The sequence below is a fragment of the Neodiprion lecontei genome, chromosome 3, assembly GCF_021901455.1.
Source record: "Neodiprion lecontei isolate iyNeoLeco1 chromosome 3, iyNeoLeco1.1, whole genome shotgun sequence".
Lineage (NCBI taxonomy): Eukaryota > Metazoa > Arthropoda > Insecta > Hymenoptera > Diprionidae > Neodiprion > Neodiprion lecontei.
In genome coordinates this window covers 994,780-1,020,926 of record NC_060262.1, presented here as the reverse complement: position 1 = coordinate 1,020,926, position 26,147 = coordinate 994,780, and the positions used below count along the sequence as shown (strand labels likewise).

The 26,147-nt window shown below is 38.4% G+C and overlaps 3 protein-coding genes and 1 long non-coding RNA gene across 5 annotated transcripts in view; 3 read left to right on the top strand and 1 right to left on the bottom strand.

The window, feature by feature from the left end:
- Positions 1 to 533: 533 nt before the first annotated feature.
- Positions 534 to 2,370, top strand: LOC107228169. Its single transcript, XM_015669544.2, has 5 exons — positions 534 to 610; positions 830 to 916; positions 1,207 to 1,342; positions 1,967 to 2,022; positions 2,117 to 2,370. The coding sequence occupies exons 2-5, from the start codon at positions 842 to 844 to the stop codon at positions 2,246 to 2,248; spliced, it is 399 nt and encodes a 132-aa protein (XP_015525030.1). The 5' UTR covers positions 534 to 610; positions 830 to 841; the 3' UTR covers positions 2,249 to 2,370.
- A 1,304-nt stretch (positions 2,371 to 3,674) lies between these two features.
- On the top strand, positions 3,675 to 8,576 carry LOC124293561. The gene is made up of 6 exons (XR_006903418.1): positions 3,675 to 3,741; positions 4,055 to 4,175; positions 6,760 to 7,048; positions 7,664 to 7,788; positions 8,058 to 8,145; positions 8,329 to 8,576. It is a non-coding gene; the product is annotated as an uncharacterized LOC124293561 (long non-coding RNA).
- Positions 8,577 to 8,999: 423 nt separating this feature from the next.
- The window catches only part of LOC107228211 (metabotropic glutamate receptor 1-like), a 43,444-nt gene continuing 26,296 nt past the window's right edge, over positions 9,000 to 26,147 (top strand). The window contains exons 1-2 of one of the 2 annotated variants that reach the window (XM_046734760.1): positions 21,374 to 21,870; positions 22,466 to 22,737. The gene's annotated coding sequence lies outside the window, so the exon portion shown is untranslated. Of the gene's footprint in view, positions 10,502 to 21,373; positions 21,871 to 22,465; positions 22,738 to 26,147 lie in introns of those variants that run through there. The other variant, XM_046734761.1, reaches the window with a different exon arrangement.
- Positions 16,027 to 18,641, bottom strand: LOC107228168. The gene is made up of 2 exons (XM_015669543.2): positions 18,314 to 18,641; positions 16,027 to 16,881 (listed from the first exon to the last, which is right to left on the bottom strand). The coding sequence occupies exons 1-2, from the start codon at positions 18,429 to 18,431 to the stop codon at positions 16,577 to 16,579; spliced, it is 423 nt and encodes a 140-aa protein (XP_015525029.1). The 5' UTR covers positions 18,432 to 18,641; the 3' UTR covers positions 16,027 to 16,576.

Genomic DNA, 26,147 nt, shown 5'->3' with positions numbered 1-26,147 from the left:
CAACGATTTCGGTGTATCGTTCATCGATTTTTACTATCGATCTTGCAACAATTGCCACCCGAAATTCAAATTTCGCGCTTTCGGCGGCCATGTTTTATATAGGGTACGCCAACTGGTGGCAAGAATGTGAGCTTAGTGGGAGGATTTATTAAATTTTTATAAAGCAACTTCCGGAATGTCATTATTGAAACGTTTTCGACGTAACGTATTTGTGCATCCACGGATGCAACAAATTATTTTCAACGATGACATTACGAAAGTTGATTTATAAAAATTTAACAAATCCGCCCACTAAGTTCACATTTTTATCACCAGTCAGCGTAAAAGTCATGTCGCACCGTCCCTACATCATTGTTTGTCCATAGACTGGTCAAATTCGGTATGAAACTGTTAAAATAATGCTAAAAAAGAACAGACTTGTAAAATATTAATGAATTGTGAATCCAAAAATAACCCTGCGTAATAATTTAGTTCTTACATTATTGTAACCCAACCACAGTTAATTATTTCTGAAACAGTGCTCAATTGACTCACGATACTTCCGTGCCAGATGGCGTTCAATGGCGTTGTTTCCGGTGCCGTTCTTTGCATCCTGACCGTGTAGTTGGAGGTGAGTCAGACATATTGTTAACCGAAATATACTGATTAGTGATTGAATTGGGGGTTAAATAGTGGCGAGAAAAGCTTAGACGTCGTATAATTGATCGATTCTGAATATACGAAGCTGTTTGAACCTGCAAAGACCGTTTCGATAGCGTTGGAGCCCCGATCACTTTTCTAACCACACGTGTTTACGGCGTGACACTGATCGTGTGATTTTTCATACCAGACAGACCTCATCATGCAGTTACACATCCGCGGACAGGAGTCCCATGTCATAGAGTGCCATGGCGATGAAACCATCGGTCACATCAAGGTGAGCCTCACGATTTGCTGTCCAGATTATCCCGAAAAGTTTGGAAAGTTCTGGAAGAGTTCTTTAATTGGCCTGTCAAGCATTATAATGATAACCCGGCGACAAGGAATCCTCTTTTGCTGGAATGAGCAATAATGCCAGATTAAAATTAATCCAGATCTCAGGGAGCCCGAAGTTGCATAATTACTTCCGGCTTTTCATAGACCTTGAACAAGACAAACTTACAAAATTTAGTATTTTCTTTCCGGATCCCTAAATTCGATTCTGACTTGTCGTGAATTATTTTCTAGGCGCAAGTAGCAGCCATCGAAGATATTGACGCTGGTAGCCTCAGCCTTTCCTGCGGAGGAGCTCCCTTGGAAGACGATGCTCTTGTCTCCGAACTCACAGCCTTATCCTTGGACTTGACCGTGCCCTTGCTTGGAGGTGAGTTTTTCTTCTATGTTTACTTCTAGTTTCGTTTCTTCACTATGCATCGTCGACTTTCTACCTCTGCTATCGTCTTATGTCTGATATTTAAGCAACGATGCAAACTTATATGGAACTCTATTAGCGGTAATGAACGTCCAGCTGTTTTCGATCTCCGCTAAGTTGTCAAACGTATTTCGACGTTGAGAAAGTATTCGCTGTTTGAGATCTTGTTTTATTTTCTGTGTCGATTTCTTACTGATTTTGTGAAAAAGTGACACTCTGATGCTCAATTGTGTCAGCAATAGCTGTTTTGTTGGAAAATTATACACACTGTAAACGAATGCCTGGAATTTTGCAACTTTGAGATCTGTGGAAGCCCCACAAAGTCATCTACTGATATTATCTGGAATATAATCCCACTTGAAGAAAATGCATTAAAATGATAAACTGTTCGATGGTCTTTGTCATCTAACGGAACGAGCAATAATGCGATATCACAAAGCAGTTTAAAGTGAGTCTATAGTTTATCATTGGCTTTAGTCTTTCATGAAATTGCGACAAAACATACCTTTTCATCATTACCATCATGATTTCCATATCTGAATCTATCTTATCGATATTTTTTCCCCTGTTCGTTAGGTAAGGTGCACGGATCCTTGGCTCGTGCTGGAAAAGTAAAGGGACAAACTCCGAAGGTGGGTAACAATAGTTTGAAAGAAATGTCGACTTCATTTCAATAACCATTTGTAATGATAAACATAATAATCACACTGATCTCTCCGTTTTTAGGTTGAGAAGCAGGAAAAGAAGAAGAAGAAGACCGGCCGTGCTAAGAGGAGAATACAGTACAACCGACGATTCGTTAACGTAGTGCAAACGTTCGGTCGTCGTCGCGGACCCAACGCTAATCCTAACACGTAAACAGATTCCTCTTGTATTCAATAAAATAAGGACGACGACGACGATGATGATGTAAACGCGTCGCGTTTTTGTAATACCATGTAATTATAAGAACAACTGATAATACACATATGCGTCGCAAATTTTTACCCTTACAATTATTAAACCCAAGTCCTTTACAACAGGTTAACATGGTATATAAGTATCCCGAACCTTTATTACAAGTTAACACTCAAGTGATAAATAACTGCGTTCACTTGAGCAATATCTGAAAATTTTACGGAGATAGGAAAGATATTTTTATAATTTATTCTCTACCGAGTGGTAAATTTTCGTATGATAATTGAGTATCTGAAATGTCAGAGAATCTTGTAACTGGCCAATATTTTGAATGTGATCGTTAATCTGCTAGGTCCCTTCAGGTAGAGTTTGGTAAACACCAAACGTGATCCGGCAAATCTACATGCGCAGCGTAAACATCTCTAATTATAGGCAATTCAAGGTACCCATGTACACCGAGCAGAACTTCGAATTGCGGATTTTTTTCTTGAAACCGATAGCGCTCGGGTCGCCCCGGCGTAACTCGGAGCGGCTCACAATCAGTGAACTTGTACCTTCAGTTGCCTATGATCGGGAATCGCTGTGTAGTCCGGTATTTACTCCTGATGCTGCCTGCAGCGGCAATTCAGTAATATAAACATCTGACTGCGTTGAGGGCGCAGTTCGCGTCGCTCTTTCGACCTGTCGCGACTTGCTTCAGAGCAGCGGGAGTGTAAACATGCATTCCGACGGTCCGACATTTATATCGTATTGTTCAAGCTGTGTCACGTGATTCGATCAGTGTATTCACAACAAACTCATCGATGAATAATACACGACCGGCAGCGTATGGCCTAGAGAAAACAGAGATTCTGCAGTAAGCATAGCCTGTCAGCATTGAAGGTGAGTTACATGTCCAGCGAAGCCAATTTGTTACTTGAGTTTCAGTGAATTCGCTTATTGTGCATACTCGTTGTTAGAAAAGTTCGTTAGCCGCAGAAACAAATGACGTCGCTTTTCTTTGTTTGGCGAGTTCGAAAAATTCGTTGCAGTAGTTACAACGCAGAAAGCGATTAGAATTGAGTGATACGTAGGGTTGGGAAAAGGGATCTTGGCAGTTGGTGTAACACCTTCGTTTGATTGTGAATCGTACTGTTGCGTTTCGCGTCTCTCGTGCGAATACACCTCGATAAAACCCAATTGTAAAGCATTTATTATCGCATGGTTGGCTTTTGCGTTTTGTTCCTCATGGATCGGAAGAAATTTATCGGGACGATGGTCGAAACGAAGAGTTCGGATCGGTTGAGGCTCAACGATGTGTTGTGTTACATGAATGTAGCTGCGTTTGCGGCGGTGGTTCGTGCAACGTGTCGTTCGAAATCGAACCCCGGTTCGCGTTTGTTTGTCACTGCGAGGCTGTCTTCACATTTGGAATCAACGATGATGTCTCCTTCAAAATTTCTTCCTGGGTATCGGTACTGTACTTGTTTATTTCGTTACGTCTCAATTTATTATTGTAGATCAAAGGTTGATGCATGGTGTTGTTGTCTCTAAAATTTAGAGCGCCTTGAACTCGGAGTGTCTTCCAAAGTTGCAACCGAAATACGTATATATACCAGTTATTTTTGCAGTAATGGCTATCCTTTTGTAAAAAGAGTCTAAATTTTCAACAACGATTTAATGCGTATATCATATTTTTCAGAAATTGTCGTAAATCTTGAATGCTGCGTCTATCAATTTGGAAATCATATCGCTAACAAAATATCGTCGTATTTTATTTGATTGCAGAAATGAATTGCAACAACGTTGATACGCGTTATGGATTATCTGGATTCAAAGAGCCTGCCAATAAATTTTGAAAACATTGTGCGGTATCTGAACAGATGAATTCAATGTAGAAAAATAACAGGTATGAAACATTCGGGATCAGTTTCAAAACTTACTTCTATTCAATACTACATGCATATACGATTTGTTTGCTTATTTATTAATTTACTTATTAGACATTAACGAAATATACCTATGTTCGAGGAAAAAGATATAATACTGTATATGAATTATGAAAATGAAATATCAGCAAAATGCTACTTTACACAGTAACGGAAAGAAATTACAGCAAGATCGCAAATATTTGAGTTGAGAGAACCCTTATAGCAACAAATGTCGGAAAATATAATACAAAATCAGAACGGGTGACAATGTTGCGGGAAAAAAAAACTGGCACGCGTTTAATATCATTCTTGATTTTACTTTGATACAGCTGTGTGACGATATTATAATTTCAAAAGTGCCCGCGAAATTTTGCCTGGCACAGCCATTTCGACTCAGGCGTCAGGCGGGAGAAACGGCTGAGCATTTGAGAACATTCTACGGGAAGACGCCAAGCCGACCAATCTTAAATTCCCCGCAGAAATTGTATACTCATTATTAATACCAGTTTTAATTAATTTTAACACATTATTACCAGTCAGTCTCCGTAATTACAATAACGTGTGATTCAATACTAAACAATAAAACGAAGACACGAAATCGACAGAATCATCAATTTTAAAACTTTTGCGCATTGCTGAGTCAGCACGAAGAAAACTTTCAAAAAACCGTAGTCTTCAACTTCATCGGAAAATACTCAATACCATCTAGACGGTTACACGACGGAGCTGCAGCCAAATAATAAACAACGGCACGAGTGATTTTTAATTTATTTATGAAGTTTAAACTTTTTTGTTATCATCCCAGACAATTTTATAAACTGACGTGTGTTAATTCCGGTGTATTTTATTTTAATTTGTTTGTGAATGTTTGAATGAATGTGTAATTTTAATTATTTTGACGATGGACAGGATTTAAAGAGTTATTATATGCTATTTATATTCCCTTTACATTTTATTTATATTTTAGTTATATTTCATTTACATTTTCTTTATATTTAATTTTTCCCAGTTATAGTCAATCTCATATTTATTATCGTATTCATCATTTTTTTTTCTAAGCCTGTCCATTGATTTCATCTATTTCATTTATATTCTGCAATAGGCTCAAATTCTTCACCGTCCCCTTATTTATGTTATTTATATCCCCGTATTTACATACGTGTTTGACCTCCCGAATTAATAAGAATAGGCAAAAACAAAAATAAAAAAACTGTTATTTACATTTGGCACCCAACGTTCAGGCAAGAATTTGAGTCTTTTTAAGGGGTTATACGCAGTTGCGAGGCTCAAAAATAAGGTTTTTTTACGATTTTTTTGTGGACACAGCTTTTATTTACTAAGTACAAGTAATAGTAATTCTGAAAGAGCACACTTTGAAGAATATAATTTTGTATTACTCGTGTCAAAATATTGATGTGCACCGCCTCTGCAGATGATATCCTGAACGACCTCCAAAAAAAGGCGCTCGGCGGTGAGCACGATTTTGTCGGTTTGGATTATCTGAAATAAAAAAAAAAGGTGAATTCTTTTAAAGGATAGATAAATGCAGGTATTGAACGAAGGAATAAACAAAATTTTCATTTTTAACAAAATGGCGGCTATTTGAAAAAAATTTTTAGTTTTCGATGAAAATTTTCGCTTTAAATTGTCCAAAAAAAATAGTAAAAACTTTTGTACATCTTATTCCTTCGTTCAATACCTGAAGAATGTATCTAAAAAGATTGTGCCAAAATTTCAGCCCGATTAGTTGAGCCATCTCTGAGAAATCTTGCTCACCGACTCTGAAATGACAGTTTTGAGATAAACGCGTTTAAAGTTTCAGAAGTAGTTTACACATAGGTAAATTTTTTTTTTTTAAACTTACATGGTATCATCGATTCCAGGGCCATAAGAGGGACCTTGTGCAGGATCCCTAGCTTCCAGTAAGTCCAGCTGGTGTTGTCGTCGAGCCATTCTTTCTTCGCGCGTGCTCCCTAGCGCTCTCGCGTTGGAGATCATCACACGCTCTGCGTCCTCTTTCTCAGCATAATTATGAGCTGAGGTGCCTAATGAAAGCCCTAATGCACTCATCATGTGTAATGTTTAAATAAAATTCACTAGTAAGTTTAAACTGAACGCACGACTTTACCACTTAGCAGTACAATTTAGACTGACGAAACACTTTTTTTAGGTTATAATATAACTGCACGTGACCTTCAAGTCTTTAGTATATCTGACTATTATACTCGTATTCTACAAGAAAACAATAGAATAAAGGGTCTCAGGTAGCGCGCCTCATGCATGCAGCTGCTCGTCCAGTTCTTACTGACCCTACTTTCTATAACGCTCTGACGTGGCCTTACAAATTCAGGTAAATCTCCGAAAATATTTATCGGATTGACTTCAAATTTTCAGAGAATATACTCAAATATATGTACATTCCGAAAATGCAAAAAAAAAAAAAACGATTTTTTGAAAATTCTAACTGCGTATAACCCCTTAAGCCTCTAGGAATAACAACTTAGACATAGAATGACAAACATTGTTGATGAGTAAAAGTAATGCTAATATAATCGTTACTAGGTCGAGAGCAAAAACGCTAAGCCTGCACTCTACCACTACACCGTTGACTATTGATAGACGTAAGAAGACGACTCAGTCTATTCCGTTAGACAAGGTCATGGAGGAAGAACTCAAACAGTTACGATTGGAGAAGGAGAAATTGGAACAACTGAAAGATGATCTTAAAAAACAGCAGGACGATCTCCATTCTCGTAGTGAGTTGGCAAAACAAGTCAGCTTGTTGCAAAAAGAAAAAGAAAGTCAAGCGCGAGTTTTAAATGAGCTACGCAGAGGTTCATCAAGTCAACAGGTAAATACAACAACTCAATTGACAGGTGGATTGATAAATCATTTTCAATGTTCACAACTTGAGATTAAAGTCCCTAAATTCAGTGACGAAGAGAATCAAAACCCTTTAGAATTTTTAGCTGATTTAGAAAATTATTTTAATGTAAGTATAACGTATCGAATTTACAGAAAGTATGGGTATTCAATAATTCGTTGATAGGTAGAGCCAAAGTATGGTTAGATTTAAATAAAGATGTGTGCGACACCTATGAAAATTTCAAAAAATATTTTAAATCAGAATTCTATTCCGTGCAGTATCAAGTTAAAGCAAAAAGTAAATGGGCTGCACGTAGATCCGTCCACTGATTTCATCTTTTTCTTTTATATTCTACAATAGGCTCAAATTCTTCACCGTCCCCTTATTTATATTATTTATATCCCCGTATTTACATACGTTTTTGACCTTCCGAATTAATAAGAATAGGCAAAAACAAGAATAAAAAACTATTACTTCCAGCTGTTATTTCCCGAAATTTACCGATTTTACAAGAATGGCCCGATAAAATTTCACTGCTGCGTGTATTGATTTGGCGGATAAAATACTAACAATATCTTATTGTCTCTTATCTGATTACAGAAACAGACTACATTGCAGCGCTATTGACCGCATCTAGCAATGATGGGGGTGAAATCACCAGATCAATCAATCTCTGAGAACAAAGTAGAAACCAAATCAATCACTACGCCGAGTAAAAGTGAGTGGTACGTAATCGATATGATTTTGAATTATCGGGTTACCCCTTTAATTGCGAATGATTTTAGCACTTTATTCTAACTGATATTGAATTTTGTTCACCTATTTAAAGCATTCCTTAGATACTCGGGCTTATTCGATATACCTTTTGTTATTCAATTCTGTAGTTCTTTCATCAGTGCATCGAAAATCTTGCTTTGAGCCAGACTGTCTTTAGTGCCATAAAATCTGATGCAAATGGTCGTGTAAGTAATATCTTGTTATATCCTCATTCCAGTGTAAAAAGTGTGTTGCTTCACCGTTTAACCTGATCGTAAGATGCTAGGAGAGCTACTACGTGGAAAGTGTGGAGCATCCCGGAGGAGGTAAGAATACTCATTTTAATATAATTTTTTGATAATCCAAGCTGGCACATTTAAAAGCGAAATTTGGTCCGCGCGCAAGATGCGGTGAATAAATACGAAAGTTGAGAAAAATGATAATTATTTTGAGAAAGAATTATCCAGTTTGGTAAAATAACTCGAGTTTCGTTTCTTCTTTTTTTCCAGAGCTAAGCAGAGACATCCGAGTAACTTCTCCATTACTTGGCGACGCTGGTGAGTTTGCATGAGTTAGGTTACGGGTGTATTTCCCTGGGACTTCTCTGTCATGTGGCGTGGCGGTAACAATTGTTACACGAATCTTTGATTTTTTAGCTCTAGAGATAGACTCATTCGCAATCGCAACGATGCTTGACTTTCAATCGAGTCATTTTTTGCCATTAATTTTCCCATAGCTTAGATGAAGTTAGATATTTTGCACGTTGCCAAAAGTGGAATGAGGATCGCGACAGGTAACCATCGCTTACTCGGCATTCGCGAGAACGAATTGCGTTTAACTATAACTGATATAATGATCTACGTTGAGATTTATCAATGAGTTCGCTTAAGGGATGGATTCACCTGAGGTTTTTTAATCATTTTCACATGACTGTTCAATAGATGAAATTTCGAAGTCTGGCAAAGCGTAACGTAATCAAACTGCATGTCACATTTCGAATCATTTTCAATTTTTCAAAGGCCAGCAAGTATCAATCAACTGCAGGTTTAGCTCGCTTAGAGAAATGCCGATTAGCGTACAGGATGTTCATAATTCATTTTACAAAAGGTTGATGTACCGGTAGTCCGCCGGCAATCTGTAAAATAATACCTACGTTAGAATACCAGGGTTTCCCCGAAGGCCGGCAGACTAAGGTACAAAAACATTTTGCTCCCCACAGGTAAACTACGCAAAAGTAAGTCAGAGTGACCACGGCGCAAATGAGGAAGAATGATGTGTGTTGGAAAGAATGGGGAATCGCTTAGATCGAATATAGGTAACCGGGTAGGTAGAGGTGGTCGTTTTGGGACTCGCCGCGGTGTTTACGCATGTGTGTGCGAGTGTCTCTCTTCGCAACATTTCCGTTGGGTGGTTTCGTTGGGATTAAAGCGAGGGTAGGAAGGTCGCGACGTATCGCGGTGTTACTAACTTTTGCAATCCACAGCGTCAAACGATCACAGTGATTTTCTTTTCAAAACACACGAACGACTCGGTATAAGAGTTTCCGGACCATCTGTAAGCTTTCAAATTTTAACGAGGCTCAATTCCGCGTGCTTTTGCCACTGAAACGATTTCTCAGTCGTTATCTAGTTCAATTATTCAGTCGTCATTCGTCATTATTTTATTCAATCGATCTCTGTGATCGTCTGAATGGGCGAAACGCATCTCTGGACCATCTTTCGCGTTCCGTGGTACGCTGGATGGGAAGAGATGCTGAGCTCGAAGACGTCGCGTCGAAGAGGACCGCCGACCGTCACGCCACGCAATAATGCATGCCTTTTTTTCACCCCAACCCCCCTCCCGGACTTGATTCGCATCTCAGAACAACAATCCGCATCGCATTGCGTCGAATTCGTAAAGACGCAGATGCGGATTGGGTTTCTAGAGAATTTATCGACAAGTCCTAGTGTTTTAAGGCCATTTTCACCAGGTTGACTAACCGCGCTTTTTGTGTGACGGTTTTGCAAATGTTGTATATTGTCAAAAGGTTAAACCTTCAGATCTTCAGTCAATTTTGTTACGAATAAGGTATTTTTCAACTGTCACTGTACCTTTTGCGCTTCGCTTATTACTTTTTGATTCTGAGAAAAAGTGCGGCATTTGCAAACCGCGCTCAACGCGCCACGTTGGGACGAAAATTGCGGAGTGTACAGTGAATGAAGAATATTTATGTAAGTATTCATAAAGTATTCACAAATTGTTGAAAAATATTTATTGTACTGATCCTATCATTTTTTCTTACAGGGTAACAGACAACAGACAGGTTTTATGCTTGAATGAAGAGTTGCCATAATGACAAAGTGCGTTGACATTTATTCTTTCTAACGTTTTTTTCGTTCTATATTTTGCATTGTTTAGCAATTAAATTGCATTGCAAGTTGCGGATGATTCGTTGAAGAGATACCCGTTAATGGTCGATTACTTTGAATTTACTTTGAATCCTGCTTCAGATCTCTGCAGATCTTTCGATTTGCAGCGATTGTGCTTCTTCTTCTAATATCTAATTGCCATTTAAAATGCTCCGCAGATATCCGAACTCACACTGCATCGAGATGGAACTCATAACTCTTCATCCTAGTTTAGGCCTTGCTGCAGCTGGTGATGGGTGGTCCACCGCTTCCAGTGTTTTGAAAACAAGCACATGTAAGATATTCTATCTCCATAAATGTAGTACTCGTGATAATTTGTTTATTTTTTTAAATGTAAGTAATTGCGATCCTGGAAATTCCAGGTTCAGGTTGTGTGTATCTTTATTTGATCAATGTGAAAAGTTTGCGAATCTGTTTTTGTATACGTAGGTATATTGTGTGTATGATTACCGAAAATGATGCTACTAATAGTTGGTTTTCAACACCTGGTGCAAAAGTGTCGGGATTTACTCTAAAATGAATAATTATTTATCGGCCGAACAAGTTAATTTGATTCTCACATAAAATTTGCAAAAGCTGAGCTGATGTTTGGAAAGCGTTTCACGATCGGCTTCTTAGAAGTCTCCGTCAAAAATCTAGTTACTTCAACGAGGGGGGAAAATAAATGTACCGTATAGTCAAATCTGGAATAGATAATAATAATTGTTCGATAAGTTAGATTACCGTGTAACTCAAATTCAATATTTATTTCTTTTTGTTGGACGAATAATTATCGTCCGATCATTTCATTGCCATAACAATTTATTGAATTCGCTTTAATCGAAAGGGTGCCAATCAATAAACCCTTGTAAAGCAAACTAAAACTGATTCTCAAATATATTCTACAGTGCGTATGGTAGTCGTGACGAGCTTGAATTTTTCTACTCTAACCAGAGTGAATTCGGATTAATGCACACGTCGATGCTTCACAGTAACAAAAATGAATTTTCATTCTCATAACAATCTATCGTCTTGAGGAAAATCGAATTCACTTCTTCGTTAATTTATTCGCACGAAGAAAAACTTTAAAAGAAGGTAGTTTCCGTCGGTTAAGATGGAGTGCAGAAATTCCATTAGTTTCATTTTCGTCGGCTAGGACGGAGTGCAGAATCATCATAAGTCAACTCTGACCAAACTCTGACTCTAACCCTTGCAATTTTACCTCCGGAGTTAGCAGCTCATTCCGTTTGATTGAAAGATGGCACGGCGGGCATTGCCAATTCGAAGTGCAGATCGGGATGTTCCCGGTGTTGCACGCTGCAAGGCTGACGAACGACTGACGTCCGATCGTTTTCCCCCACCTGAAATTTAGTCGTCACGTGTTGTAAAACAACAGAGACCAGGGAAGCCGATTAATAGAACAGGACACAGGATGTTTTGGGTACCGCGGATCGTACGAATGGGGAATCGTTCCTCCGTTGCATTGATTTTTTCGCAAATTGCAGGCTGAGGTGTTCGTATTTATTTCAACCAAGGTGCGCGTGTAGAAATAGAGCGGGATATTTTTGGGCGATATTATTAATATTATTTTTATACCTATTTCTTAACTCGATTTCTTGTCCCTCTGTTTGGTACAAAATTTGCAATCGATTTTAAACCAACTGCCCAGTGAGCCGGGGACTTGAAACTTCAAACACAGCTCAGACCTGGATGACAATGCAATGTTATTTGTTTGAAAAATATGAGAAAAAAAATTTCGGACAATTCGGATTGGAACTCGAACTCAGATCAGGTGAAAAGAAACTGTAATATACGTGACATTAGTCACGTGTCTTCGTCATAATCTCATCAGGATATTTAAAGTCGATTGCAAAATTTCACACAGTTACAGACAAAACTAAAAAGCAGAAAACAATGATCTACAACTTAAAAACTTTGAAATTCGAATCGGTTTCTATTCGTTTTTCTTCGAGCCGCGCGAAACACACACTAGTCTCTGTTGATCATTGTTGCTGGAGAGCATTTCGCTAATTGCGACTCGAGTATCCTCCGCACTGTCGTCGGTATACGTGGTCGGTGTCTGCACCCTCGACTCGCGTCTGTTCGAGCACCGCCTCGAAGTGCTGCGGGTGCTGAGAAGAGAGCTTTTTCCCCTCCCAGTAATTTAACGTCCCCTTCTTTGATCCTCCGCAACGTAACCCGTCGGGGCTACCAGAGATTTTCCTCCGCCTTTGCGAACTTTGCATTTCGGGGTAAAGAAAAACAAGGTGAAAATATGAACGTATGTACACGCTGTTGATTTTTCGTGTGCCAAATTTTTCTTCTCATTTGCCCTGCCGTTTTTTGCCTTATCTTCTTTCGCCGCACGGACGAATTTCTAGGGATATAGGAGCCTGGTGATCATTTTGTTAGAATGCAAAAGGGACACGGGTTTACGGAAAATATTGAAAATTTGTCGAGCAAATACTTATACGCACAGGCTTGTCAAAGCTTTGACGAGAATCGTATAGACGGTTATTTTATTTGAGTTTTGAGTTGTTACATTTAATCAACAGCGTATTCACGCCTTTTTCATGCTGCAACAAGGCGACGGCATATCGATGATATTCTGAAAACATCGATGGTGAAAACAAGCGCGGGAGTTTACAAAAATTACAGCAACAATCGTAGAAAGAAAAATGAGCACGAAAATTAAAAATTTTCAATCATCGTCGTTGTTATAAATATGTATGAAATGTAAGAATTTAGTATAAATTAAATTAGGCAAAATTAAATTAACTAAACATTCCAACGAGCAGCGAGTAATTTAGCTGAAAATATAGATTCACTATTGAACTCATCGTCAGTAATGTGGGTTTACTTTTTATATACCTTGATAAGTTCCCGACAGATGTTGGCACAGCAATTTAAAGCGAGCACAGCACCACACGAGCACGTTGTACGTAGTCTCACACACAGAGAGATCACACACACTCTCGCAATTCCGCGTACATACCAGACTTGATTCGATTCAATATTTCCACCAACTCGTGCGACACTCACGCCTTACGTTTTGTCCTGTGGTGTATTTCGCTTTCTATTGTTTCTTGAATTGCCCCTTTGCGAATTGAATTTAACTCCCATCGGTTCATTATTACGTTTACGGTTGTTCGATTTTTTTTTCATCAAACCAATTAGCGATTTTCCCCGTTAATTATTGCTCCCGCGTTTTATTAAAACGGTCCTCGTTACTGCCTCATTCAAATATTTCGTTTCCTCGAATATTCCTTAACGATATTTGTCCGTTTCTGCAATTTTTCCGTTCTATTCAATATTTTTTTTTTTTTTTGTTTTTGTTTTTTAACAACAATTACCAGCTGCTGTGAATAAGTTGTGTTATACGCATTGCATGTTTCGGATTCCATCAATAAATACGTGCAATTGAAATGAAAATTTGAGTTTCTCGATAAAGAATGTGAAAACTTACTACATGGGATCAAAGCTTGTCTTTTCTGTGCGTTAGAAATAATTAATGCGCCAACCGTGATCTCAGAGAATATGCCTTAGTTAATATTACAGGACGCGTGCTCGGCATGGGCGTAATAACGCGGCATTCCTGAGCCAATTTTGAAAAGTGCTCGTTCAATTAGTAAAGTTCGCAGAATTGGGTCACTGTGCTTTGTTATACATACGTGTTTTGAATGTGCCTACGTGTGTCGTGTATATGAAGACGATTTTCCCCCAAAACCGAGCGTAGGGCGTAAAGTGGCTACATTATATCTCTGAATTAATAACGGATTAAATTGTACGCTGATCCCAGCTGCTACGAGGGCCGTGTAACGAGCAGAAAATTTGGCTGATTAGACCGTCCGCATCCTTCGGTTTGCGCGTGTAATCATAGGGTAAAAAACAGTTTTTTGCGGTACTTTTCGTCACAATGAAAAGGGACGAGTCCGTGGGTCTTGTCGAAAAATGAAAAAATTTTGAATGAAATATTAGAAACATTTTTGAAATCAATATATAGATTGGAGAAAACGTAATCGTTCATTTGGTAAACACGTACTTCCGGTAGAACCGGAAGTTCAAATTAAACGGGATACGGCAATTTTTAATGCCCATCATTTCGTTGCAAAGTTCTGTAAGTTTTAAATTTTTTCATCCAGCCGCTTTCGTTCTTTCGGACAGACCGATATTTTTCTAAAAATCTGTTTTCCGGATTCGAGAGGTTCGAAAACTTACGTTCGTCGATATCAGAATAATATTACTCAACCACGGTGACGAAAAGTAACAAAGGAGAATAGAAAGAATTTTGTCACGTTTGGGCTGTTGTATCATCTGCTATTATAGTCGCAGGTATTTATAAAGCTACCTAGAACATTAATGGTATTAATATTTTACAAATGAACGAGCGTAACTTAATTATTCATAATCGATGGGATTTCCGCCTTGTTGACTCACGCGAGTCGAAATATTTGTCAACGAATCTATGCAGGAATGTCCGTATATGTAGGCATAAGCAATAAAATTACGAAACTGTCGCGGTCGAAAGTCGATCCATGCGAGTTTAACGATTTCACTAATTTTCAGCTATCTTGATTTCACGACACCGTAAACGCTGACAAAGTTTTCACGTACGTGTCTTAGGGGCCATACGAGTATCGGCTAACGCATTTTTTGCAAATTTTGGCATCCCATGCCAAGTGACAACGATTGGTAACGTCACCTTGTTCTGCCCACTGCACTGTTTTCAACGTTTTAAGGTCGCGTTTTCAACGCGTGCGTTTAAAGAATTTTATTTTATTATTCTTGGCTTTGGTCACGCACTCTGAATTTCCTGGAATGCCTGGTACTACAGAGTAACGTTTGATGACATTTCTCTGGACGGCCTATATCCCTGTTTTAGGATTAGCTGATACTTGAATTTCCCCTACCGCGATATCGATTTGTGGAAAAATTTGAAGTTGCAAACGATCGTTGCGTGTTTTCCGTACAACTTACAATTATACTACATAGGTATAATAAATATCTCTCGCAGGATCCGAGGCACATCCTTTTTACCTGCGCTTGTCACATCGTACGTACATAATTTGTCGAAGAATTACTCAACAACGCGAAAAGCTTGTTAAAAATTATAAGGGTTCCCGCTTTGTTTGGGTTTGGGTATCGGATTGCGTCGGGTTGGCTCGAGTTTTGGCCTCGTTTCAGTTACGCCTCCCAGATTTTCGTGATAGGGGCGCCTCGACGAAACCAGCCAAGGAAAATACGCATTAACGCTCCCTTGTTATACCCTACACGGTTAAACAAACTTTTACAATGATACCTGCAGGCCTCGCTGGCTGCGCGCACGAGTTTCGTCCAACGTTGCAAATCAACCTCACTCACCGCGTCCTTTGACCCCGTTGACCACTTACCTTCAACTTTTCATATTGTAAATAATACATCGTTCTGTAGAAAATTGTTCATTAAAATAAATCTGGACTTTATTTTATTTTGAAACACTGGTTGATTGATACACGAGGTTTCCTTTGGCATAATTTGTATACTTACAAAATTAGGTATCGTTTTTCCTGTTGAAATTTCAGACTTTCCTTATCCTAGGTGTGACATCGATGTATATAATTGAAAAAAGTTGTAATTAAAATCTCAGTAGAAGTTTCTTTAAATTGTACCAGAATTTTACGTGTAAAAATTCTGCAGGTAGAAAATGTCACTTGAAACATGTTTTTTTTTCATTAAGCGGTGATCTTGCACGATTAATTTTTTAAATTCCAAGAATTTCAGTAGAAAATTAACGATATCTTATCGCAATTATCGTCGTTGCTATTCTACAAAATTCGACAATTCTTCATTGCATAATTTATTCATAATTTTGAGTATAATAATCAGCACAAAGTTAACCTTCGATGTGTTTGCAGACATTTTAGACGAATTATACTCGTCGAGAATTAAAAAAAAAGTCCGGATTCATCCACCCTTAAAATTCCTCTGACTTCGCCGTTTTCTTGAAATTGAGAATACGCGTAATGAGAAGTACTGAAAATATGAAAATCTTCGCGACACGTTTCCATACCGAAAACTTGATCGCTAAAATTTAGTCCAAATCCTTCGAGTTATTTCTCTGTAATAATTCGGATGCGTGTAATAATTGTTGAAAAATTGAAATATTCGCTATGCCGTAACCGGAAAATTTCACGTATCATGTCTAAATACCCTATAATTTATTTGTTTTTTTCATGAAACATTAATCGAAATCGACGAAGCAGTTTTCCCGGAATTCACGACGAACAGGCGCAACATTTTCTGCGACAATTTCTCACCGCGCAGCTTTCTGAATTTCTCCTTAATTATACAGCCGTTGGATTTCCAAAACCGCGTCTCTCGGCGAGTCCATTTATCCCTTGACGCGTCTCGCCCTTTTTTCGCGTTTCTTGTAACTCCTCCCGGCGTGATTCTGCTTCGCTCCACCGTGCGGCTGACGCTCCTTTCCGCAATCATTTTTCGTGCAAACCCTCGTGTTGTTCTTGCACCGGCACGTGTTGCACTCCACGTGGGTGATCTCGCCCTCCTTGCAATCGTCCAGCTCGCGTCGCAGACGCGTTGCGCAAAAGGACGATTTGCACGAGGCTTTTCCACCCTCGAGGCAAACGCAGCTGACGCACTCCTCGGCCCAAGCGTCACCAACGACGCACGGCCTGTCTGCAAAAGTCGTGAAAAACACACATTGCGATCAATCCAGCGTTGCTAAAGAGAAGGAAACAAGCCGGAAATACACTTTTCTTGCCATACTTTTCATCACCATGGAAAGGGACGAGAGACTGTTCTCCGAACTTTTGCGATCATCTCGAAAACGGCCGAGTGAAAAATCACAGCCAAATTTAACAGTTTTGAAAGCAAAATCAAATTTTTTTTTTTTTTTATCGATTAATTATCTGACGTCAGAAGTACTGGAATAAACATTATCTTTCGGATCCAATGATTCCTTTTTTCTATTTCTTGCGTGGTACACGAGAAGCGATAGAACGAGAAGAATTAGAGAAATGTTGCAAAATTATTTCGTCACACGTCTTTTCAATTCATTCCGCTAGAGATTTATTTTATAAAATTACATATATAAATCTAAGGTCAAGACAAGTGTTTGTTGGGGTTGGATATAAAAAGTCGATTTATTCGCTCGGGCGGGGAAATTTATACCGCAAACGTGGGAATTTCACAACGCGCCAAAAACTGTTGGAAATAATTCAGCGATGATGTTTATTTGTAACGTGTGGCTGTGGTGCACAGGTGCGGAGAAAGGTGCGTGTCTTATGGGGTACAATATATAAACCAGTTTAAAGTCCGCGTTGTACTTTCATTTTTTTTTACTTTTTTTTTTTGTTTTTTATTCTCTTTTTCCATGCTCCATATTTTCTTCTCACTTCTCCATCTTCATCCTTGCCTCAACGTTAAATTATGTAGAATGATCGGAGAAAATCCGATCTAGATTAATTGTACAAAACTCTTTTCTATAATCGACGTATGATAATAGTTATAAATAAAGAATTAAAAATCGTGACAAATTACGCAAACGACGTAAACTTCGACCGAAAGAAATAACCTGTAATTTCGAAGATAAATCATGCATAGTAGGAGGATTTGTTTCGATATTACCTTCACTTGGATGTAGAATGGCTTTTCATTAACGTTCCTTCTTTTTTTTTCTCAATGAATTTTACGAGTGACGATGGCTCATCGCCAAAAGTCAAGGATAGTTTACAAATAGTATAAACAGAGATAAAAATATTTCTTCACAATCAGCCGCGTTTCACCGTAGGCGTTAGAGAATGATCAGGTTTGACTCGTTCTCGGCTGACGAGCTTATAATGCCTTTTCAAGAGACAAAAACAGAAAAAAGAAACAAATTCTTTCCGCGTATTTAATTACATAAAACTATACAAATAACGATGTCATTGAAAAAATATTCCATATAGTACAACAATTGGTGTAAACTGTGATTATCATTCGTCCGATCAGAACTGATGAGGTTTTATCGAACGAGAATAGAAAAAAAAAATTATTATCCACAGAATTTAGACGTGAAAATAAAAATTATACGAAAGAAAAAAAAAAGGGGGAATGCAATTTCTCTCACCGTGGCTGGGCTCGATGGTCAAGGCTTGAGCGAGAAACCTTTTTGGGTCTGCGGATTTGACGGATAGAAAAAAGATGAGGAAAATGAAAAACGGCGAATTTCCCCCAGCGCCGATCATGACTCGGTGGGAAATTGGAGGGATTGTTAATTTTTTTTAAATATTTCAACTTAATTGATTGACTTTGAATCCCGACGTTTTCCGCTCTTCTTACGGAAAAAAGAAACGAGAAAAAAAAACAACAAAAAAAAAAAATTAATAACCAATTCACGCACAGCTCATGACTCGCGTCCGTTCCCGATGATAGCTGCGTATCGACTGAACCAATTATAACGGTCGTCCTCGTCGCGTTGCGGTTTATTCAAATCTTCCCTCTCCCTCTGTGCGTTTTCTACGCTCTCGTATTATTATAGCTGCACGCACAAGCGCTTCGGTATTTTTACGCTCGCGTGCGCGTGTCACTAACACGCATTTAACACGCGATTACATCGGTGTGATTACAGTCTCTTGACCAGCTCGGCGGTCGCTGGATACTGTTACGCACGTGGCTTCTCTGTCTTACGTCACGCGATTCGGTTCTCAATTGACGAGCAGGGAAAAACGGCAGTGCCAATTTCTTTACCGCGGGCGAGAAGATAAGATGACAGGAAAAATACGGGCCTCGACTGACTGACCCTTGGACAACCACTGAACTTTCAGGTTTCAAACTCGTTTCGAACTGAAATATTATTAAAAGTTTTACCAATCTGACTTCAGATTCGTCATCAGCGATTCAAGAAACTTTCCAGTATCAATTTTCGTCGAAATTCAAAGGGTTTTAGTTATTTTTTCAGGGTGTTGAACAAGCTATACTTGAATTTTGCAAATCTGATTTCGACTTCGCATTCAGCGACTCGAAAACCTCACGGTTATACCAATTTTAATTCGGATCCATTATCCCATTCTCAAAATATCGTCGTTATAATTTAATCTTTTGTAATGTTATGTTTAAATAATTTAAAATTGTACTCTAGACTTCGTAACGTGGAGATGTAGTGAGAATACAGTTTTTTATATTCACGGTGATTAATAAATAACTCTTTTTTTTTCTCTGAAAATAAAGAAACGGAAAGTGAAAAAATGTAAAAAATCATGCAAACGTACGGAAAAAAAAAAATTCCTGCACATTAGTACGAAAATAATGTTATTCTTTTACGCTCATTTTTGGCTCGCTTATCAATTTCGCGGGTGTTTGTTGCGAGAGAAAAGCAGAGAGAGTCGCAGCGGCAGGAATTTGTAGCGTATCGCGCAGGCATTAGCGATACCAATTTTAATGGCATTCACGACTCGGTCGTAAAAACGTTGTAATAATTTTGCGCCCGCTATCGTGTCACCAACGAATTTTATCACCATCCTATGCAATTTCAATTTCATATCTGCATACGGGTAGAAGAAATTCTATCCTCGAAAGAATTTAACAATTATCGTTTTTCTAGTCATTGTCAGACAGGAAAAAATTCAAATAGATAGTCTTTCGTGTGGATTTAGATTATTTCGTAATCAAAATTGAAAGGATTCTGTGGCGAAATGGTTAAAATCTTGGCACAACTGTAATAATGTAGTTTTTTTTTTTTTTTGAATCATTTGACAAATCATCATGGTAATTTACTAGTTCTGAAAAGAAAAGTATGACAAGTGAATGAATTTTCGACGTGTTTATAGACGTTTTAATCCTTTCGGTACTATTATCCGTTCCAGTGTACATACATTGCAAAAATTTATAACAAAAGTTTTACTCGGGTTTTTTTTTTTCAGAAATAGATTTTACGAACAATTCGAATAACTACCTGAAAAAAATATATTGAAAACTAACCGTTCATTTAACAATAAGTATGATTTTTAATCGAAAAAGCACAGCTAAAGTAGTCGAAAAAAGATGCGTGTAATTTTCGTTCTCGTGTTTAATTTTATAGCCCATTTGAAATTAATTTTCTGCCTGTAGTAAATAAAAAAACTAATGTTTCTCGAATAGTCTGAAGTGTCATAAAAAGAAATGTACAAGCTCGGCGCCTATTATTGTGAAGTTGTAAAAGAAAAAAGAAAATTCGTGTCCACTGTAATGGACGTGCGTGTAATTTTTTTACACGTGTTTAGGAAAATTTTGAAACAAATTAAATACCGTGATCAAAGAATACAGAGTCATAAAAATCAGAAAGATACCGTGAGGAAAAATTTTATCGCAACGCTAGGATCTAATTTAGCTTTGAAATGGTTAAGGGTGGGGGAGGGGGGTTTACAGCTTGGACGGTATAAAATCTTACCTATTTTTAGGAGTTTCTTTTTATTAAGAAAACGAGAACATTTGGAGTAATTTGAGTTTCAGGACTTTGTTATTTATAGTCTCAAGAATATTTTAGAATTTTTTGTCATCGAAATTATTAACAAAATGGCGGCATGGCGTGTATTAAACGAAATGTAAAACTTGGAGAATTTTATAAAAAGTGGGATACGTAGATGCGTTGAAAATTTCAGGCGGTAAAAAAAGAAGCGAACATTCTCTTCCGATTTCTTTGACCTACCGTTTTAAATCAGCTGTATATTTCTGCTGCCGCGTGTTTCCAGGACTCACCCTCCAATAATTCCTAATTCTCTAGCTCACAATCATCCCTGAGCCTAGGCGCGGAAGGGAAATCGAAGCCGGGACGCCGACCCGTCGACGGATATCAAAACCTGGAACAGTCGTCGTTTTCATCCCCCGCAATTTCCCACTTAATATCCTCTCGCCGCGAATTGTCGACCCTACTCTCTTACTCTCATTACAACCTCACCCCTCTTCCACCTTTCGACGATTTTCGCTTCTTCGTTCGTGCGGGAAACCCCGCCCCCCAAAAAAAAATCAAAAAAAAAAAAAAACTAAACGTAATCGCAAAGTAAACAAACCCGTTCATTCAATCGGAAATCAAAGCTCTTGACAATCAATGAAAGCAAGGCTTTCCAGTTTGTCACAGAACCAACGGAAATTTATTTATATACTTGCGTTTCGACGAAGATATCACGGGATTATTGGCTTGAATCGGTGAGTCGATTTTCGAATCGCGCGCGCGTCTCGCGATCCCGTCAATTTCTCGCGTACGAAGCGCGTTGTTTCTGGATGCGCGCGGCTGAGGCGGGAGAGCCAGAAAAGCTCGAGGGATCCAGACGGCGCTGGCGTCCCGACGCCTCGCCGCGAACTTTTCGCTTGATACCCAGTTTGAACCTCACGCGGTACCGAGACACTGGCCGGCCGCCAGTGACGAACCGTAAATATAACGCGCGGCTGATTGATTCCGAGGCGATTCGTTCAATTGGATTTGTTTCCGTGCCCTTTTCCCTTGTATTGAAAACTTGATTGTAAATTGCCGACAAGAAAATAAATCTGTGTTCGATTATACAGACTAAAACTGTGTAAAACTTTACAATTAATGAAATTCGATTGATCCGTCGAGTGAGCGTGATTGATAAAAATTTTATTGTGATCCGTTTTGACAGTGTGGAAAAATAATCGTGATACAAGGAACAGCGATTGCAAAACATACCCGAGGTATCTTCCACGCCAACTCGGCGAATCATTTTTTATACGATTTTCCTAACTCTAAATAGCACTCGTGATATGTTTTAAAAACTTCTCTCAAACCGTTGTTGTTGTTTTTTTTTTTTTTTTATCCACTTATCAAGTTTTAAAGATGAAAACGGAATGACATTTTTGAAATTTGGGAAAAAATTGTCAAAAATTCTTCGATCAAAGACGATCATTTGAGACCAAATTCGGAAGTGGAAATTATTTCATTTCATACTTATCTGACGCATTTCAAGAATATAAGGGTTCCTGAATTGGCTTAATTTCGTATTTTCATTGATAATTATTCATTTTTGCACGTGTATAATTATCCGTTTCGTGCATAAAAATAAATAATTACCAATGAAAAAACTAAATTAATCAAATTAAGGAATGTTTACTTTCTAGAAATTAGTCAACTAAATATGCAAAGTAAATAGTTTCCACTTTAGGATTTCGCCTCAAATAATCGTCTTCGATCGAAGAATATTTGAGAATGTTTCTGAAAATTACAAAAATATCATTCAGTTTTAGTCTTAAAAATGTGTGTGTGTTTTTTTTCAATAAAAACCAATTTTAGAGGAAAGTTTGAAATAATTACGGAGTACTATTCAGAGTTCCGACTTTCGTAAAAAAAAATGATAAACGAAATAAAAAGTGGTGGGAGGAAATCCTTTTTACCGCGTACACGTTACCTGTACTATATAACGCGGATTTCTGTTTCTGTAATTTTTAATTAGAAACAATAGAGAAAAAAAAACCCGGAACGAACGTGGAAAAATAAAGATAAGCCGTCTTTGCCCATACAAGCCTTACTCTGCGCACAAGCTTTCGACGTTACCTACGCAACTGGTAAGTGGCTCGATGTAATGAATGTAAATTATGAAACCACCAGCTCAGACAAAACTACGGCTAAATCGCTTCGCCTGTGAGTTCTAAAAGGGATAATTTAGCTTTGAATTGTTCACTTCTCGCCCGGTTTTGTTCATTCAAACGTTGATCCGCGGGAAACCAGACGCGTGACAATGGAAACGGAATTAATCCTCAAGTATCCTAATTCTTTTCGCCCATAGAAATATTCTGCAAACGCTTTAAACAAACTCGATGCCTGGTATACTAAAATTTCATACTAATTGCATCGTACAATTGTTTAGAGAATTTCGTTTTTCGAAAAGCAGGTGACACATTTTGGAATAAAAAAAACAGCAACGGTTGTTGAGATATTTCGTTTCGACCTCATTCGCAACCCCGAGTCTCGTTTCATTTATTTCTTCTGTTTCTCAGAATTTGAAGAGACGGAATGAAAAGTTATTATTACCTATATGGCATTAGAGTTTATTTATTGCAGTGATCACTGAACATTGACGTGTGATTTATATGGTATTAGAACGCAGAATTGTAAAGAACCGCGAGATAAATATCTTTGCAACCGTTTGCGGAGTTCCAATTAATTAACACTCCCCGTCTATAATTTCCCGGTAAGATATGTTGGTGCCGTTGCATCATTGGTGATAATTTTGAAACAATGAGATCTAAGATCGTATAACACGAGTGTAAGAGTTGAGGAGAGGATCGTATGGTAAAAAATACGATTAAACGGAGAAATACAGGAAAATGATAAAAAATGAGTTACAGCGAATTGAGATCAAACGTCTCCGGATGTGGTTTTAAACGTCGTTCGCAAACGACTTTACGCACGCAATTAATTCACGTATTGCCACGGAGTTGATACGATTCTTTGAAATAGGTTATCCAATAAGGAGGGAAATAGGACGGATAAATGAATAAATAATTATATATATATATATGCGCGGTAGAGTAATGGATAATTGTCTACAGGTATGCTAAACGCTTTTATCTACCTGGCAGTAGAATCTGCGTTCAAATTGTGCTGGCCACCTGCCAGTCGTCTATAATCGAATTCAACCTACCCGCTTGCCTACGCAAATAAATATATTGTCGATATTTACCAATCGTGATATCCCGGCTTGCTAGGAATTTTGTCGTTGCGGGGCTTGACATGTGAAAATGTGTATACATGGCACGTACGTACCATGTACACGATATTTTATACGATATCGACAATTTGCTTGTGACAGCATGTTTTCCGGGAGGGGCGTACATTCACTCGGGTTCTCAGCTCTTCGCAAGTCCAATCACGACGGATTTTACGTCACTTCGAGTATTGTCGGACGACTTTTCAAGTATGCCGTCTTTCGATACAGATCCATCGGGGCGGGGTTAAAATTACGGATTTGAAAAATTTCGAAAGCGCCGAATTCTGAATTTTTTTTCTTAATTTCGGAACTTTGACCCGGCTCTGTTCTCGAACTCACGCGTTGTTAATTTGCTTCTCTTCTTTCTCCTTCATCATTCCCAATTCTGTTGATGGATTGGGTTTGTTCTTGGTCTTTTTTTTTTTTTTTTTAAATTCACATATTTTCGAACACCGCTTCCGTGTTTAATTTTATACCGGCTTTAGGTTGAAAAGATACGTTCTGGTCTTATCGGTAGTACACTAATGCGTCGACGAGTTATAAAATTGGAAAGTTAAGAAAAAAAATATTACCCGTGTCATTTAAACGAGAAATAAAAAATTGCGACGATGCACACCTCGTAACATTAACAGCTCAAATTTGGACAGCGTTTTTGTTTTTGTTTTTGTCTTCTGGAGTCAATATTTTCGATTTGAATTTTGAAAAAAATTCTCTAGAAGAAAGCGAATGGTTTAATTTCTGCCAGACTCTAAGCCCGTCGGGGATTTTCAGGGCGTGTATATCCAGGAACTAGGTGAGCGAGGGGGCGGCTAGCTGGCTGGCGAAGTAAAGTGCGTTCGTTCGCGATGAGATAAGAGAGGAGAGAGGAGTTAAGAGCAGAGTCTGCGTGCGGCACATGTAGTACGTACGCACTATCTCGCCTTTATATTATTATTCCGCGGTATCTCGCTGCCCGATAAAGCTCGCTAGATGAACGCGTCCGTGTTCGGTCGGATGATAGGTATTATACGGATACCTGCCCTCGTACACCGTCGTCATCACCGCCTCTATCTCGCCTCTCAAACCTGCCCCATTCAGCCCTGTATCCTATAATAAGCGACACGAGGTTGTACAACACGCGAGTACGAGTAGGTGTACAAACAACCGTTCGTTTCAGCCATTCTTACTCTCTCACCTTTGTGCCTGATTCGTTCTTATTTTTATTTTTTTTTTACATAATATTTTTTCTTTTTTTTACTCTCTCTTCTTTCCCCTCGCAATTTTTGTTTTTCCCTCGATTCTTAATGTTTCAATTTTTTTTCGTTCGATCTCGTATTTTGTCTGTTTTAAAAAAAAAAAAAAAATTTTTTTTTGTTTTGAATCTCTTTTCCTCTTGCGTGGGTTCAAATTATCCCGTTGAAATTTGTCCCTCTCTTGATATGTTTGGAAAAGAAAATACAGTTTTTGAGAATCTTTGAGAATTTTAAAACAGGTCCGTTTCAAAATTACTCTCAATACTTGATCAACTGGTTAAATAAAAATTTCGAACAAACGCAGAGTAATATTTCAGATAATTTGTTACGTAAAGACAAAAGAGAAAGAAAAAAAAAAACAAATATCTTTTCGCGAAACGCATACAGACTTACATATCCTACTTTTTTCACCCGCGATCCCCGTGTCTATTTTTTCAACTCTCGAGATTCGGCATATTCATTTGTTCGCGATTTTGAAAGCTCGCCTACCCGTCGCGAGGCCGCTTGACACGGCAACCCTTGGAAAAGGGGAGGAGGCTGCACTCCTCCCGACGGATGAGAAACTGGCTGGCAATTAATTTTAGATCTCGGTACCGCGGAGCTTTTGCTTTTTCCGCGTCTGTTCGACGGTACGCGAGGACCGAGTAGCTCCACTACTGCGTGTCTGACTATCACGCTCCGCTACTACTGGCCGCCGGTTCGCCGTCCAACGAGGCCTCGCTTTCTGAATAGGGACGCGACCACCCCTGCCGCTCTTTTTTCCTCGTTAACGCCCTACAAAAGCAGCGATAAAAATGCGGGGGATAAGAAACAAAAATAAAAAAAAAAAAATCATCCCAAGTCGCGAAAATTTCACTCCAAGTTTGGAATTTTGGGCAAAATTTTTTTTACTCCTTCTTTCACTCCGCGTAACAAAAGTAAATAATCAAGGACATTTCCCACTAGAATATTTTCGTTACGTTTACTTTGTTTGATTTTATGCAAAATTTTGCGGAAAATTGAACGAAAAAGAGTTGTAAGGAAAAAAAATTAC

Excerpts from the sequence above, each read along its gene's own strand:
- LOC107228169 (XM_015669544.2), top strand. The coding sequence starts at position 842 with ATGCAGTTACACATCCGCGGACAGGAGTCCCATGTCATAGAGTGCCAT. Across the intron at positions 1,343-1,966 it reads GACCGTGCCCTTGCTTGGAG|GTAAGGTGCACGGATCCTTG; the intron begins GTGAGTTTTTCT and ends CCTGTTCGTTAG. Across the intron at positions 2,023-2,116 it reads TAAAGGGACAAACTCCGAAG|GTTGAGAAGCAGGAAAAGAA; the intron begins GTGGGTAACAAT and ends CTCCGTTTTTAG.
- LOC107228168 (XM_015669543.2), bottom strand. The coding sequence starts at position 18,431 with ATGATCGGCGCTGGGGGAAATTCGCCGTTTTTCATTTTCCTCATCTTT. Across the intron at positions 16,882-18,313 it reads GACCATCGAGCCCAGCCACG|ACAGGCCGTGCGTCGTTGGT; the intron begins GTGAGAGAAATT and ends CGACTTTTGCAG.